This window comes from Phascolarctos cinereus, unplaced genomic scaffold (assembly GCF_003287225.1).
Source record: "Phascolarctos cinereus isolate Bilbo 61053 unplaced genomic scaffold, phaCin_HiC Scaffold_4;HRSCAF=312, whole genome shotgun sequence".
Taxonomy (NCBI): domain Eukaryota; kingdom Metazoa; phylum Chordata; class Mammalia; order Diprotodontia; family Phascolarctidae; genus Phascolarctos; species Phascolarctos cinereus.
The window spans coordinates 154,242,136-154,260,470 of NW_027555847.1; the positions used below are offsets into that span (position 1 = coordinate 154,242,136).

Genomic DNA, 18,335 nt, shown 5'->3' on the forward strand with positions numbered 1-18,335 from the left:
GGTGCCCCTGCCGCGTGAGCTTGCAATTTGGGGGAGTTACAGCCGGGGGGAGGGGAGGAGAAACAGGGTGGATGAGCGCGGGCGTGCTCGTTCGTTTGCTCGCTCCCGAGCGCGGCGGGGCGCGAGACGAATAGGGCGCGAAACGGGGAGAGAAAGAGAGGAAAAAAAGGGTTAGAGTGCGCGGGGCGGCGGCTTGTGCTGTGGTTCGGTGCGGCGGGGAGACGTAAGCCGAGCTGTCGCCCGGGGTCTGGGGCAGCGCGACGGGTGGGCGGGACGGCAGGGCTCAGGCCGAGGCTCCGCTCCGCTCTCCTCGCCTCCGCTTCCCCCCTCCCCTGCCCAGCGGGGCCTCGAGCTGCGCAGTGGCGGAGGGTAAGTGTGCGCGCGGCGGGCCCGCGCTGCCGCCCACCCTGCCCCCTCGGGCCCGGGCCTTGCGGGGGGGAGGGGGCGTCCCGGGTTCCCGGCACGCGGAGCTCGGGGCCGGTTTTGGGAAGAAGCTGCGGGGTGTGCCCCAGCTCTGCACTCGCCTCGCCTTGGTTGGAGAGGAAGCTGCCTGAGGCTTAGAAAAAGCTGGTGATCCGAGTTCTGAATGACCCAGAAAATGCGGGTGCCTCCCTCGCGGCGAGCGTCCCCCGGGCCGGGTGGGTCTCGGGGCGTGGGGTAGTTCTTCTTTGAGGCTGGAAGTCGGAGGAAGCCTCCTTCACTGCCGCAGCTCTGAACCTTGTTTAAGGCCTGCCTGGGCCATTTTCTGCATAGCGTTTTAAATAAATACATAAAATAAAATACGTACGAGCATAAAGAAAATCGAAGGGTAGTGAAAATAAACGTTATTTTTTCACATCCACATGCACGGACCCCCAGAAATCTATGTACGGTCCACCAGTTCGGAGCCCCTTGCCTGATAGAATGAGATGAGCCCTAGTACCTTAACGAAAGCCACAGAAAGCCCTGGGAAACCTGGCCTCTAAATTTTGGATCTCTGTTTCTCAGCCTTCCTTGTAGGGAATTTCAGTGTGTTAGTGTTGTGCAGATTCTTTAGTCTTTATTCCATTTCAAAACATTTGCATTTAAGATGTAATTATACACCTTTGTTCTCATTTCCCGAGGCATTGGGCCACCTTGGGAGAAAGGTTTTACTGAGGTTCCTACCTGGATTTAATAATTATTAATTTTAACAAAAATTTTTGGACTACAGTTATGTTGTTGTAGAGCCCAAATTCTATCTTGAGTCTTGTGTGTGCTTGGCAAATATTTTTCTCAACTACAGTCACTTCAAATGTAATTGGATAGCTCAGGATTTTATAAAAACATGCTAACCAAATCAAATTTATGTTTCTAGTCACGGCAATGTACTGGAGAACCCTGATGACAGTTTAGTCTTGTAAATATTAGTTTTGCACTAGTACGTAAAAGCACACAGTGATTAAACTTCACAACTTTTTAAAAAAATGGCAACTGTCAGGAATTCACCTTTTAAGTTAATTTCTATTTTTCTTAAACCGGTTGAACAGACAAAGCATTCCCAGGCTTTAAATGGGAAGCCCTGCTTGGAACTGTGGGCAAAAACATCTTATGTGCACCTAAATTGATAGAGGTTCCGTTGTGTATTTGTCTTGTAAACAAAGTTTTAAACTTAATGTGATAAATCTGAAATTTTCCAATCCATAGTGTTGCTTTTTTCTATCATTTTCCTCCCTGGCTATTCTCACTTCTGCACATCTAACTGGTTGTCTCCATGACCTCCAGACATAGATATGCGTACAGATTTAATTCCATCCTTTACATAAGTGGTCTAGTACTGAGAGCTTTGGACCCAGAATTGGAAGATTTGGATCTTGAACTTAACAGTGTGATTATGAACTATTGGTACTTGGCAAGTCTCTTAAGTTTTCTCAATCCCCATCTCCCCATTGTAAAATGAGAATATTTGGATTTCTTGACTTGCAGGGCTGTTGTGAGGAAAGCATTTGGTAAACTTTAAGGCACTATGACCTCCTGTGTCCCTTCCAGTTCCTACAATCTATGATTCTACTGTATGCATCAATGTGTGTTAAAAAATAATAAAGCTGATGAGCCTGTTTTACCAGGAGTAGAACATCTTTTGTAGTGAATCCTGGACTTGGAGATCTTGGTTTTAATCTCTGCTATGACACTGGTCAGCTGTGTTACCACAGGCAAGTCCTTTAGTTCCTCTGAACCTAAATTTCCTAATTTGTAAAGTGGAAAAAACAAAATCTACATCACAGAATCTTAATGGATCAAATCCTTTGTAAGGCCTCAGTCACTATGTAAATATAGATATTATTCCAAAAGTGGTGCAGGATTTTTGCAGATTTCATTTGTACTCTGCAGTTGAGGTTTTTTATGGCATGTGTGATTTATTTGGAAATGTGTATTATCCTTGTTACCTCCATTTACCTGCATCTTTTACCTAGCTGGTAAAAAAATGTGACAAAGGAGAAATAAAAGAAACCATGGCATACTAAGAATTTTATGAAGCACCAATGTTTTAAGGGAGTGGTGGAAAATTATATGACTAAATATTTAACATTTGCTATAGATTAAAAGTAATTCCAGATACTGTGGAGAGGCTGTGAGGCTTAAGATTCTGTCTCTATCCTTGAGTACAGGGTCTTTTTAGCAAGGTAAAATTTAAATGTGAAATTAAAGAAGGTAATCTGATTACTTGCTGAATGTTTGGTACAGATTTTTAAGGTACAAATTATTACTCAGGACATTAGCCCTTTAGACTTGTTTCTTCTGGTGGAATGGACATGTAGTAGATTCTTGGTAAAGGTGGATATTGCTGCAGTGGGCTCCCTTGGTAACCTTGCAACTCATTTCCCTTTTCTAGGCCTCAGTTTTTTCATTTGTTTGATAATGTGTTTGTACTAATTGGGCTCAAAGTTCCCTTTCAGCTCAAAAATTCAATGGCATTTTTAAAAAAATGATGAGTTATTACTCAGAATATTGCAAATAGGTGGGAGGTAGACAGGTATAGTAGTAGAAAAAAGACAAGAGAGACCTGAGTTTGAATTCTGCCTCTAACATACTGTTGACCCCATTTGGTAGATTGGAAAGAGAAGAACATTGATTTGCCTATATGATTTAGCTACAGAATTAGTCCAGTTGCTTCATTTTACAGATGAGGAAACTGAGACCCAGAGAAGTGAAATGATTTGACCAAGGTCTTTTAATAAAAATAAATGCTAAATATAATTTGGTACATTTTAAAAAGGAAGAAATTGAATATTAATATCAAGGTATATATTTTTCTGCTTTTAATTCCTTTTCTCCTTTACCCATCGCTATAACCAAAAAGATATAGTAGGAGGTTCTGTTCCATTTCTTGCCAAAAATTAGCTCTTTGACCTGTGGGCAGATCACTTCAGTTCTCTGACACTTCAATTCCTCTGGTACAAAAGGACTGAGGGGCTTAGACTAGGTGATCAGGAAGGTACTTTCCAATTCTGAAATGCTGTGACTTTATTTTGTGGAAAAACATAACTTCCACTGCATTTTTTAAAAAGATGATTCTACCTGCTGCATACTACCTAGATCTGTGAAGCAGGGAAAAGGAAGTAATAAGAATATGGAAAAGGTTAGTTACCAGCTGTGTAAAAGGAACTAATTTTTCTCCTGTGTTCCTTCCTCCTTTCTAGGATTATTTTCATCCTTTGGTTTATTCTTTGCATCAAGAGGCTTTTGCCTTTCTTTCTCATTCCTCATCTTTTAAGTTCAAGCATTTATTCCCAAAGCTGTGCATCACTGCTCACTCGAGCACTTCGTTAATAATGCAGTGAACTCTGTCTGTTATGATCACTTCATTGCTTTGGACCTTGAATGAATTGATGATGACTGACAAAAAATTTTACATGGTTGTGGTATTTTTCTGTGATAGAAACAGATAGAAGTGTTTGGTTTGGGTGGGAATTTTGGGAACTGTGATTGGAAGAAAACAAAAAAAGAGATAAAATTTATAGGAAAAATATTACTTAGGTAATACTGAGATGTTTTTATAATTTGATAATTTGGAATCATTGACCCATTGTGTCAATGATACTAGGCTAAAAAAATTTATGCATAAAGATTTGCCTCATGGTTTTTATGATGGTAAGCAACTCCTAGGTGACCATTGACAGCTACATTGTCACTGTCCAGCAGCTTTAGCTACTTTGAACATAGCTGAGAATCTGAAATGAAGGAATACCTGCAAGAAGCTAAAATGATTGCCTTAAAGTTTATGTACTAAAAGAGAGATTCTCATTTATCTATTCACTCATATTACAGAAATTCTAACAATGTGCTTATTTGACTCATTCAATATACATAGCAAGTTAGAAGTGCTGCTTGATGCAGTCATATTGTGCATACTGTGATGCAGTCACATAGTAAGAGTGACCACTGATGAGAGAATACAAAAGAACCAAAAATGCCTATCTGGGCCATTTTTTGTATATGACAGACATATTTATCTCAGGCTTTCATGACCTAGTCCAGGTATGACAGCATAGTATGTTAATTGATATTCATTGTAATCAACAAGCATTTATTAAGTTTCTGTTGTGTGCCAGGCATTGTGCTAGGTGCTGGCAATACAAAGAAAAAATGAGTCTCAGCTCTTAACTTTCACAGCTTAAATTCTGTTGGTGTAAAACATGTATGTGTGTATATATATATATATAATATATATATTACATATATATAATATATATGTGTATATATACACATATATATTATATATGTGTGTGTATATGTATATGTGTGTGTATATATACACATATATATTATATATATGTAATATATTACATATACATATACACACACATATATATAATATATATGTGTATATATACACACACATATACATATACACACACATATATATGTATATATATGTGTGTGTATATGTATGGGGGCGTGTGTATGTATGTGACAGGTGCAAGGTGCTGGGGGGTCAGCAAAGGCTTAAAGGCTAACTTCTGAGTCAATCAAAAGGTTATTTTCTTCACATTGTTTAAGAAGGCAGGAAGTTTTAGTTTAATTAGAAGCATTTCTGGCCAAATTATTAACAAAATTGTCTTGGGGTAAAGCTGCAAGCTTCAGTTAATTTGGTAAATAAGCATCTTCTGTGGAATTGCTTCTTAGCTTCTGAAGCTGAACAAATGAAGTATGATGGTACCTACTATACCTTCACTTATTCTCAACATCACTGAAGTAGATAGTAAATATTAACTTAGATTTTTTTGGTAAGCAGACTGATTATGTATGGAGAAGTTGTGTCTTCAATGTTGAATAGTATTTTTATGTAACAACACTGCAAAGGGTTATGTAGTGCAGCTAAAATGACGTGCTTTTTTAAAATTTCGAATGAGAATTGGGTTGTGTAAAGCAAACTCAAAAATATCAAACTCTCCTTTAGGTTCAGTGTGACTAAACAGTTCATGGCTGGGAGGATTTTCCTGGTTTCCTTTGTATATCCAGATCATTTTCTGTTTCTTGATTACTTTTGCAGTAAACCTTGCATCTAGTGTAGAGCTATGATTACTTATATGGATTGCTATATTGCCTTTTTAGTATTTACAACTATATGTTTATCTGTTTAAAAAAAATCCCAAGCTATTTATATGTGTTCCTCTTAATTCTTTTCTTTTTGGTTAAGAGTAGGTAACTAACTTTATCTCTCATTTAAATCACCGGACTGCTACCTAGGTTTTTTCAACCCATTGCTTCTACTGCTATTGCGAAAGAGGGAGTGGGAAGAAAGAGTCTAGGAAATTTTATAGAAAACTAGTTGATGTAAGAAAGCAATTAATGAAAGAATTTATCTATTTACTTTTCTTTGTCCTAAATTAGACAATACTGCTTGATTTTCTTACCCCAACCTTCATTTTTAGAATGGATCTTGTTTACTACACTATGATTTAAAATGTATTTAATAATAATAAATTATATAGTAATTGGTAATTCATAATAAATTATATCACTTTCACTTAAATTATTAGATAACATTTTTCTTTTGATCTACAGATCAAATCCTGTCTTTTTGAATACCATTATAGTATCTCAGTAGATAAAATGAAAATTCCTTTTGTCTTAAAATAATGGTGGTTTTTAAAAAATGTGATCAGGTTTAAATCATTTGAATCTTTTCTGTTAGGCTTTTGGTGCTAAAGTTAGTAGGGATTATTCGGTGATAGGTCCCTTGGCCCTTGGGCTGTAGGCTTCTTTCCATGGATCTTCAGCTGTTGCTGTGTAGAAGTGCTGCTTAATGCAGGCACAAAATGAGGAAGAGTGTGATCCCTGAATACAGGGAATACCGGGGACTAAAAGTGTGTACAAACTTAAGCCCCTCAGGCTCTCATTACCTAGTTAAGGTGCTAATGGGAAGCACCATGAACTCTCCTGGAGTGGTACTCTTCTTACAGCACCATGATTGTATGAGCTAGCACTCTTTGCCAAAAAGAAACCAATTTGTGAAACTTCAAAGCCAACATGACACTTTGAAAAATACGGTCCATTTTATTAAGAATATCTTACTTAGCATTCAGATACAGTTTCTGGACAAAACAGCATCGACTTGTATGGCCATCTTTGCTTTGAAACCAGCAAAACATCACTGATAATATTTATAAATACACTGTATTCCTACACTACTTTATAGTATAATAGACGTATTTGAATGGGATTTTGATAAAATTGCAGGATCCACTCAAGCCTATGTTAATATGAGATTTTATATATACACAATATTGTTACAGCAGACCTTATTTATAAAAAAATTGTCTCGGTACATTTATGACAAACAGTAGTGATATGTCTTGCATTATGCAGTAATGTTTCTGAAAAGTTGTGTAAATGAAATAATTTTAAATATACTAGAAGAGTTTTCTATTTAAAGGATCCCTGGAATACTTTTGTAAAGCAGATAATTATTTTGAAATGTGAATTTTTTTTTATGGAAGGATTTTTATATATTGGACTTAATAGTTCAAGTGTGTGCCTGAACAAGAATCATTTCTAAAACAGTGAAGAGGAATCTGTTACCTCCTGAAACAGCCAGTTCCGATTTTGTGCAGCTCTAATGATTAGGAAGTTTTTACCCTATATATCAAACTTAAATCTATCTCCGAGTTCCATCCATTGTTTTTCATTCTTTATTTGGTGCCTTTTTTGGGAGTGGAGCTGGGGAATTAGGCCCAATTATGCCCATCCTCTTGGACATCTTACAACAGCTCCAGATTTTGGGGGGGAACCTGAAATCCAGTCTTAGTTACCTTTCCCTAGCCTTTGTAATCTGTAAATTTGATGTCTTATCTAAATCACTGATAAAATTATAGAGACTCATCAAAGACTCTAAATACTTTGCTAGAGACTTCTCTTGAAGTTGAGCTAGACCTGTTAATGACCATTCTTTGTGTCTAGTCATTTAATTAATGCTGAATTAACTCTTTATCTGCTTAAAAGTGAGGATTGTTCTATTTTTTTTTTTTGGCCTGACACATAATGGTTCCTATTGGTTAATTATCTAACCTATGTCTTTCAGGATCTTGTCCATAAAGATAGAACAAAAAAGATTTTGTTGAAAGCTTTGTGAAAGTCTAGGTATGTTATATTTACAGCAGTATTTTAATAGGTCCAATAACACATTAAAAAAAAAGGACATGAGGTTAGGCTAGCATGACCTATTTTTAATGAAGGTGTATTAGCTTTTAGTGATCACTGCTTTTATTTCCAAAGGTTCGCAAATCATCCCTTTAATAATATAGAATTTTGTCTATGCCAGTGAAATCACATCTTTGAAATAAGTAATAAGCAAATCAGATCAGAGGTTGCATTATTAAAGTTTTTAAGTTTGTTTGTAACCTGAAGCTTATTTTTCTGTAGAAATAAAGGGGAAGTTAGCAGGCACATCCCTAAAAGTCTATTTAAACCATAATATAGCTAAATATGATAGTACTAATATCTCTGGAAACAAATCACCATTTGTAGTGGGGATTCTTAACCTGGGGTCCCATGAACTTGTTTCTTAAAATATTTTGTTAACTAAATTTCAATATAATTGGTTTTCTTTGTAATTCTGTATATTTTGTTTTATGCAGTTAAAAATATTATTCTAAGAAGGGCTCCATGGGCTTCACCAGGCTGCCAGAGGGGTCCGTTGACACAAAGTTAAAAACCCCTAATTTATAAGCAGTATTTCCATGAAAAAGTACATTTTAAATTCCGCTAGGTATGTGTTCTGCCACCTTCAACTCTTACTCCTCCTTTTCCATATTGACCTGGCTTCAGGGAGGTGAGGACTAGGGGATGTTGTTCCTAATGAAACCTTAGTCTTAGGATGAAGGCTTAGGTTGGGAAGAGATTGGTGGTTGTGACATTAAGGCAGTGAAGAGGAAGAGAATTTGAATTGGGGGGTGGGGGTGGGAAGTAGCTTCTCATATGTGCTAGTTGTTTAAAAAGTTGAATGTTGATAAGTAACAACCATATACTCCCCCCCACCTCCACCTCCACCCCCACACAGTATGGTCAAGTGAAAGCTGTTGTTCATTCTAGTCCAACTCCTCATCTCCTTTTTTGGGGGTGGGAGGAGGGTTCTTGGCAAAGCTATTGTAGTGGTTTGCCATTATCTTCTCCAGTGGATTAAGGCAAACAGATTAAATGACTTGCCTACTGTCACACAGCTATAATAAGTGTCTCAGGTCATATTTGAACTCAGATCTTCGTGACTCCAGGCCCAGTGCACTTGAGCCACCCAGCTGTACAGGATTGTGAATCTATAGGCTGCTTCTAATCACTCACTGGCTCTGTGGCTTTAAGGAAGTTGAAATCTCTTTGTGGTAGTTTTTTGATGTTGTCAAATAAGAATTATAATACCAGCCCTGCCTACCTTTACAGGTCTGTTCTAAGGATCTGCTTCAGTTCAATAAACAAATGAGATGATAAATAGGAATTTACTTTGACAGTCAGAAATTTTCCAAAGGTAAGATGCTACTATTTTACATTTCTCTATCATACTTTAGATAATTTCCTTCTTACTAGATGATCTTCACTCCCAAAGTTATGCTTGTTTTTGCTTCAAACCTTAATTTGACCAATCTTCCTCTCACCCCCACCCCACCTTCTTTCTCAACGGCAGTATTTATCAAGTAGAGAATAGGGTTGGGTAGAAAATAGCCCGTAGCTGAGAGCCACTAAAGTATTTCTTGGTGATCTGTAGGATAATAAAAATGATATAAAGGGCTTGATTATGGTTGTGACATGTGAGATTAAACAATTTGCCTCTTTGCCATTGCTACTGAAAGTATATTCCTGGCAGATTAGATTATGTACTTCACAGTTCTTATCAAGGCTTGACTCTAGTTTCAAAGATTATACTAAGCCTAAAAGATATCAGGCCATAGAGAAGTAAAAGTGTTGACAGATACTGAAAAAGTCACTGGCAGCACTTACCAGAGGAGATAATTTCATTGAGGGCAGGGGATTTTTCTCTTTGTATCCTCTGCATCCAGCACACAGTGCCTTGCACATAGTAAACATTCAGTAAATATTTTAAAAATTGAATTGCTCATTCATAGTCACTGATGTACCTAAGGATAAGAAAAATATTTTTGCAGACATGTGATGTTTGAACTCAGGCTCTACCAATTAACTAGCTCTGTGACCTTGGGCAAGGTGTTTAACTCTGTGAGCCTCCATTTCTTCTTGGAAAGAAATTGCAATTGGGCTAGATGTTCTCCAAAGACTTGTAACTTTAGCATTATTTTCTCTTATTTTATCAAGTTAGGTTTGAACTGCAGTTTGGGCACAATGTTACATTAGATAGTGTCGATGGTATCCTAGTCACAAACCTGTAAGACTTTGATAGAAGATCAAAAGGATTTATAGTCAATATTCTAGTACTAACATTTTATTATTAAAATATGCCTCTTTGTTAATCCATCTCTTAAGTAGCTTTGACTACTGAGATGGGTAATTCTTTTAGATTCTAAAATTAAAACAAACTTTTTAAGGAAATAAGATGACAAGGTACAATTTTGTATCTTTCTAACTAATTTCCTTTCAGTTCACCTTGATTTTTAGTTTTCAAATGTAGTTTCTAGCTCTGTGTTGCTCTGACCCAAACTGAAAAGTACTTTTCGGCAGATTATCTTCATGTAGTCAAAAACCTTTTTACCAACTCTCAGGTGGGCTAGTTTGGCTTCAAAGGCTACCGCCTACTTATATATCAACCTTAAATGCCTCAGCAGTTCTGTTATGGGGCTTGTCAGTTATCAGGAGAACAGCTTCAGTGGGAAGAGACTAGATGTCTGATGGTTCTTTGCTTTTCTTTGTGATCACTTGGGAATAGAAGAATGAAGGTACTACAGAGCTCACAACTCTTGACCTCATTTCCCCTTTCCTCCACTTAGTTATTGTTTTTTTTTCTTTTCTTTTTTAAGCTGGGAGCTGGTCTGAATTTGGTCCATTGCCTGATTAAGTCAACTTATCAGTCTTTTATTAAGCAGGATGTGCTGGGCATGTGCTAAGCAACACTGTGATACAAAGAAAACAGTCTCTGTTCTCAAGGGGTTCATTGTCTAATAGGGGAGACAGCATGCAAACAACTTTGTACAAATAAGATATATACAGGATAAATTGGAAATAATCAACAGAGGGAAGGCATTAGCATTAAGGGTGATTTGGAAAGGCATCCTGTAGAAGGTGAGGTTTTAGCTGGTGGACTTTAAGGAAGCCAGGAGTGGAGATGAGGAAGGAGAGTGTTCTCAGTTGAGTTGCCCTAGGAGCATGTAGCAATCAGCAACTTTTAGAAACTAACTCAGAAGATCATGTATCTCTTAAATATAGCTTATTATATAAAACTTTTAAAACTTTATGGAAAGATGTAAACTGCTTTCATTCCAGGCACTGATAATTTTTGTAAAATTTGTGTTAAGGCAAGTCTAAGCTCATTATACTATACTTGTAGAGGCTATGATAAGATTACAAAACCCTTTGTAGTAAAATATTGGGAATAAAGGCAGTGTTAAAGTAGATCTTAAGTTAATAGTTCTCAAACATTTTTCACTGATGGTATAGTATTCTTTGTCATTAAGAATCTGGAGGGTTGTGGGAAAGTGGGGAATGTGATTATAAGTGTTAAATTACGTTGACTTGGGTGAGACGCTTGTGCATATGCGTGCCCCATTTCAGGTGTATGTTTCATAGCTTTAGGGCACACCTAATCAAATTCTGAGGTGTAGCTACACTTCAAGAAGGCTATACTAAGTGATAGAATTAAAGCTCTCAATCAAGGCTTAGGATGCAATTTAGCTTCTTCCTCCATTTTTCTTTATAATTCCAAAACATGTACCACAAACATAAAATAGCATGTAGCATTAAACTCAGAGGAGTGAAAGCTTTAAAGGCATCTTTTAATCCTCATTAGTTAAATAGGGGCAGATGGTACTCCCATTTTGCAGACGAAGAAGTAGAAGTATGAAAAGTTTTTGGTTTTGTTGGTCTTTTATGAAAGGTGTTTTGCTCATCTATTTCATTAATTTATTTAAGGAACTGTTTGTCAACAGCTCAAGACAATGTGAATTTCTCTTAGGGAGGCCTGCTTGTTTGACTCTACAAAATTTACTACATTGACACTGAATAGGAGTCCTTTCTATCTCCTGAATTCAGTGCTGATAGGCCCATCTTTATATAAATATAAAGATCTTAATTTTCCCCCCAAGGGATTGTGTTTTCTTTAATCATGTCCATAATTTGGAGGTTTTCTGAAAGCCATTCCTTTATCAGTTTTCAAATTTGAAAACTTAGATTTGCATCTAAGCAATTTGACTAATCACTTTTAATGGAAATATATTTATATAACAACGCTTTATAGAGAATTCTAGTTCACCTGTGTTGGTACAGTATCTTGTTTTGAAGAAATTACAAGAAAAAGATGAAATCCATTGGTTTTATACCCACTAGTAAAAATATATCTCCAACCATACATCATTCCTGAGATTCTTTTTCCCCTTTACTTTAAGTGTTTGTATTATGATAATCACTACTTCCCTTCCTTTCCTCCACTCCTCAACCTTAAGTTACTTTGTTATTTTAAGTTACTTTGTTAGTTATTTTAATAATAATAATAATAATGATGATGATAGCTAGCATTTATGTAGCATTTTAAGATTTGTAAAGTACTTCATAAATATCTCATTTTACTCTCACAACAACCCTGGGAGGAGGGTGCTATTATTATCATCCCCATTTTATAGTGGAGGAAGCTAAGGCAGACAGTGACTTGCCTAGGAAATCTTTGTAGTTTTATTTCTTTTCTCTTTAGTCAGTGAGAGATACTTCTTTTGTCCTCATTCCTAGGAATTGTACTGGGTTTTTTGTTGCTAAGATGGGTAGTGGGAAGTACCTTGTTCGGCTTGTGAGCTATGATGAAAGCTGTATTTGGAGGTCCTGGATCAAGCCTGTGGTTGTATCTTAGCTCCTAGCTTTGTGCCTTTTTCATAGTAAGCTCCAATAAATGTTTAATTGAATTAAACTGATTTCCATAGACATTTTTTGTGAGGCAGGGAGACTAATTAGGAGGCTTTTATAATTGGGGCGGTGTCTATGAGAGTAGGGGGTGCTAGGTGGCACAATGGTTAGGGTACTGGACCTGAAAGTCAGGAAGATTTATTTTCCTGATTTCAAACCTGACCTCAGACACTTGTGTGACCCTGGGCAAGTCACTTAACCTTGTTTGCCTCATCTGTAAAATGAGCTGGAGAAGGAGATGGCAAACCACTCCAGTATCTTTGCCAAGAAAACCCCAAAGGGAGTCTTGAAGAGGCAGACCCAACTCAAACAACTAACAACAACTATGAGAGTAGAGAGAAGAGGACAAATTCAAGAGGTGTTACAGGTATAGAATAACAAAAACTTGACAACTGGTGAAGGGAGGTTCTCACCGAGGTTCATAGTGTTTTTCCTCAGCTGCTCTTTGGAAAGCAATTCAACAAATATTAAAGTAGATGCTTTTATGGCACTGGCAAGATCAGGTTATACTACTGTTGTGCAGAATCATACTAATTTTAAGCTGAACAGTTCCAGTACAGCAAAAATATATACTGTTCTTGCCTTAGAGCTAGCATGAAGTATGGATCTCTTTACATCAAGGATAGCCCTGGCCTTTGCTTAGGGTAGGCTCCTTATAGACCCTCTTTTTTTCCCTACCCTCCCCCCAATTTGCTAACATCCACCACACTGAGCAGTTTAGGGGAATAGCTGTTTCTGTAACTGCATATCTTATCCTTATCCCCATAGCCATTTCTGAACAGCAAAGGATGAGAAATAACTTGGGTAAATAAATTCCCAATGGATATATTAAAAATGTATAAACCATAGCTGAAAGCCTTGTTACTTATGAGGAAGGGGGTAAGTTTTTGTAGCAGAAGACTAGGACTCCATATTCTGTCAACAGTGGAAGACTGATACCCCTATTCTGTAGGTTATAAATTTGAAAAATCCTTTTAAATCAGTGGTGCTTCTTGAGTTCAATAGATTTCATCTTGCAGATGCTTTATTTTATCTTTCTGCATTGTTTTGGTGCTAAATATTACAAATATAGTGATCCTGTTTTTAGCTTTAGCATTGTTTCAGGAGAGCTGCGTTTTATTTTATATGTATTTTTCTTATTTGTTTTATTGATACCTTTTTATGTCATGCTAATTTCCTCATACTTGCCATATCCAGCTTCTTCCCCCAACCAACCCAAAATCAAACCTTTTCTTTTAACAAAAATCATTTGACAAAATGACTGCATCTGACAATGTCGGCAGCATTCCACACTGGCAGTCCCCTTTGCCCTAATAAGAAGAGGAAAGTGTATTTCAGCATCTGTTCTCTGGTATTGAAAACTTGCATTTTCAATGATTGAAGTCTGATTACTTTTTTGTTGTTTGAATTATAAATATGTGGAAAATCAAGAAAATTTAATATGCTAAAAAAAATGTCTTAAAAATATTTGGTTTTGGAATCTGTTTGATTGAAATGTGCAACCTAGAGAATGGAAGAGTATTATTCACTATTATGATTGAAATGTTTTTTTTTCTTGCTTCTTTTCAGGACATTGATGCAGGACATTAATTTAAAAAATGAATATATCTAGTGTTGCATTAAGAGTGGAAACTTGGCTTTCCTCTGCATGGCATATTAAAGTTCCCATGATGTGGCTAGAAGCTTGTATTAATTGGATTCAAGAAGAAAATAATGATATGAATTTGACTCAGGCTCAAATTAATAAACAAGTGTTTGACCAGTGGCTTCTTACTGATCTAAGAGATTTGGAGTATCCCATTTTACCTGATAAGATTTTGGAAGTCCCAAAAGGAGAGCTAAGTGGTTTTTATTCTTTGCAGATTAATTCATTGGTTGATGTTAGTCAGCCTGTGTATTCCCAGTTACAAAAATTGAGAGGACTGAACAGGTCAAATGATCAAGTAACAGCTGAAACACAAATATCCTTAAAGCCTTGGGAAGCAAATCCTACACGAATGCTAATGTTGCAGATAACTGATGGAGTTAGGCAAATACAGGGCATGGAATATCAACCCATTCCAGCTCTTCATCAAACTATTCCTCCAGGTACAAAAATCCTCATTCATGGAAATATTTCTTACCGTCTTGGTGTTCTTCTGCTAAAACCGGAAAATGTGAAGGTTCTAGGGGGTGAAGTGGACGCTCTTGTTGAAGAACATGCCCAAGAAAGAGTACTTGCAAGACTAATTGGAGAGCCTGATTCTTTAACTTCACCTAGACCAAATCACAGCCAATGCATTCCTGCACTTGAAGATGAACTAGAACCAGCATTAGAGCCTTCAGATGCAGAACTCCTAGCAAGCCTTGATGAAAGTGATGAGTCAGTAGTGGTCAATAATAACACTCCTTCAGAAAGTGGGTATTTTAGCAGAAGCTGTATTTCAAACACTATCAGCAATGTAACTACTAGCTCAGGACTTTCTATCATTTCACCAAGAAGAGATGAAGACCTACCAAATCCATCTGTAAATTTTGCTGAAGGAGATTTAGATGATTTTTCACTAGAGGATGTCTTGTTTTTAGAGGAAACTATCCAGAAAGAACTTCAGGAGACAGAAGAAAGGAATTCATTGACACTGAACAGAGGCAGTGACAAAAATATAGAGAGACATTCACAGAAACCTAACATTACAGAGGATTTTTCTTTGGTTAATACAAATGAAAAAAATGTTCAGAATGAAAAGATTTTGTTTGAACAAATAACCAGTAAAGACAAATCTTTTAGTTATCTATCTGTTAGAGATCAAAATCTCAGCAGTATGTTGTCATTTGAAAATAATGCACACCTGCCTCAGGATTTCATAGTTAAACATAAGAACTCAGGAATATATGAGAAAATTAAACCCCCAATTAGTAATTTAGAAAATGATAAAACATTGAAAACTGAACTGGTTAATGTACCAAAGCTAGTTTCAGAAATCAGTAATGAAAGCAGTTATGTATATCCCTGTTCTTTAATATCATTAGAGAACAACATGGATCGAATTTCTATTGCTGTCGATTTGGATTCTCCACCTTTTACTTATATTTCCGTCCTATTAGCCAGAAATCTCAATGAAGTAACAACTGTGAAAGTCAAGGCATTTATTGTAACCTTAACTGGAAATCTCTCACGTTGTGGTGGCTTTTGGAGTGTAACTGCAAAAATTTCTGATGGCACTGCTTATCTAGATGTGGCTTTTGCAGATGGAATACTAACAAATATGATTGGGTTTTCAGTATCAGAAATGAAACAGTTAAAGAAAGATACTATTCAGCATAAAAAATTCCAGGAAGGTTTACAGAAATGTCAGAGAGCTCTAATAGACTTGTGCTGTCTGATGACCATTACATTTAATCCTTCCTTGTCTAAAGGCATAGTGTCAGTTCTGCAAGATGTAAATATGGAAGACTTACAAAGTTTAAAGAGACGCTTGAATAAGTAACATCAATGTTGAATAAATCCATAACTTTTGAATAGAAAACCTGCCGAAACAATAATAAAAAATAATTGAAAGCACTCCCAAATTTTTAAGATTTTATCTAAAAGGCAAATGTTAGCATCTTAAATGTTCTCTTTTATTTCATTTTTGGGAATAAAAGGAGTAAAGATCCAAAACTAATTTTGGTGTAATGAAAAAAAAAAGCAACCCTGTTTTAATTTTAAGGGAAAAAAAAGACACTTATCTGAAAGAATGTTAAAGTTTAGACAAGAAACTGATTTTTGTTATCCATCACTTTTGACGATCATTCCTGCTTTGTCAGCCTAAATGGTTTTTAGTATTGTATTAATGTCAGTGCTGGGTTGTATTAATAAAAATTGAAAATCATAAGTAAAATAAGTTAATCTTAAAGTATTTAATGTTTTAAACAAATTATTTCTCTTACAAGAAATTAATGTGATCCCAGGGTACCAAATGTTGGTTTTCAGATTGAAGTTACTCTCTTCATTTTTAGTTTTCTGATTCTTGTTTTTGTGATATGAAAGGTAAACTTTGCAATGTTATATATGAAAAAGTAAATTTTTACAAAAAACCTCATTTTGAAAGATGTTATATTTTCAAATGGTATTAAAAAATTAATATTCAAAATCAGGGACTGCTAGTATGTTTCGATAAAAATAAGCTTTTTATCTTTGTTTATAGGTGGTGCTGACTATTTAAAAGTTATAAAAGTATACATGAATTTGCTGAGAGTTTCTTTTCAGTTTGCTGTCATAACCTTTGTTTTTAAAAGAGAAAATAATCTTTTTGAAAATTATGAATATTATGCCTTAAATTTTAACACATTGACTATATATAAGAAATAAAAATAAACCCAATTTCTTTTTGGGTTTTTAATGGGAGTAAAATTTTAACAATGAGCTCTTTAAACAGGTCATTTTTACCTCCTGATTTGGTTAGATTTGTATTAACTAATATATTGTCAATAATGTTGATATACAATAGAATTCTGTGGGGGCTTATGGGGTCAGCCATTGAGAGTATAAGACAGTGCCTCCAGAGAAGTCCACTTCCTGGTGCTGAATTTTGTGCTAGGTTAGTTAAGTTTAGGCCTACAATGATTTAGCACAACCACTGACCAATTAAGTAAACGTGGTATCTCCTATGAGTGGTGTACTGTGCTAGATGTTGGAAGAGAAAGGAAGATAAAATGAGATTGGAACCTCAGAGATTATCTGATTCTCATTTTCAGATTGAGGAAGCTGAGGCCCAGAGAAATTAGGTGAATTGCCTGGGGTTATATAGCTGAAATCAAAACTCAAGTCCTTTGAATACTGATCACCCTGGACCACACTGTCCCTACCTCTTTAAAGGAGTTTATAACCAAGTGGAGGTGATAAATACATAGTGGCTGTCAATTTATCATCTGACCAATAGTTAATTTACCAAATAAATTTAGTAAAATGGTTTCTGCCCTCAAAATCTGCCTTTTAACAAATTTCAACAATTGCTTTTGGCATTCAAGTATGTTTTGGGAACCCCTTTTAAATTTTGCCTGCCTTACAGTATTCTAGATACATAATAAAAAATAGCTGTGTCACAGTTTATGTATAGTGTATTCCTGGAACCTGTATATAAAGCTTTTTATAAGTTTATATACACACACACACACACACACACACACACACACATATATCTCAAGAGAGTTTGTTACTTCAAGGAATCTGGTGGTAAATATTTTATAAAGCAAAGAAGCCCATTATAAAATGGATTATTACCTCTTTTCTCCCTCAGTGGATGTTTTGTAAATTTGAATTTATATATATTGGGGTTGTATAACCTGGTTGCGTTCATATTTGTTCCATTCCTAAACATTAGAGCCTTTTAATATTCACAGACCTGGAAAAAGGAATACATTGTTCTGTATTTGCAGTGTCTTGGCCTTCAAGTGACTAAGGTACAATACGGTATGATATATAAAAAAAATATAGACCAGTGACTTGAAGAACAGCATACACCTCTAAAAACTAAATTTCAGGTTTTTGACTGATATGATCTAACCTGTCACCATAATTTCTGATCCTAGATGGCAGTACTCTTCCCCTTCAGATCTCTAAAGGAGATCTTGAAGTAGAAAAGCCAGAGGAGATAACTAAGGGAAAGGATACAGAGGAGGAGAATAATGAGTTTTTAAAAATACAGCTGTTGCTGTTTAGAAAATGCTTTTTGTATACAGAAGAATACAAAATATGAAACTTTGCTGAAATAAAGCTGCATAGTTGTTAGGCAAATTTTATCTTCAATGAAAAGACCTATGACTAGTATGTACCTCCACTTCATATT

At 36.1% G+C, this 18,335-nt stretch overlaps 1 protein-coding gene across 5 annotated transcripts; it reads left to right on the plus strand.

The window, feature by feature from the left end:
• The first annotated feature begins 41 nt into the window (after positions 1–41).
• RMI1 (RecQ mediated genome instability 1) lies at positions 42–17,594 on the plus strand. Of its 5 annotated transcripts, none has more exons than XM_020967013.2 (3): positions 42–369; positions 8,896–8,980; positions 14,098–17,594. In XM_020967013.2, the coding sequence occupies exon 3, from the start codon at positions 14,127–14,129 to the stop codon at positions 15,993–15,995; it is 1,869 nt and encodes a 622-aa protein (XP_020822672.1). In that variant the 5' UTR covers positions 42–369; positions 8,896–8,980; positions 14,098–14,126; the 3' UTR covers positions 15,996–17,594. The 5 variants fall into 5 exon arrangements, with proteins under 5 accessions (XP_020822672.1, XP_020822675.1, XP_078008798.1 ...); XM_078152672.1 differs by lacking the exon at positions 42–369 and adding an exon at positions 6,112–7,602; XM_020967015.2 differs by lacking the exon at positions 42–369 and adding an exon at positions 7,645–8,230.
• Positions 17,595–18,335: the final 741 nt, after the last annotated feature.

Coding starts and splice junctions, on each gene's coding strand:
- RMI1 (XM_020967013.2), top strand. CDS start 14,127: ATGAATATATCTAGTGTTGCATTAAGAGTGGAAACTTGGCTTTCCTCT.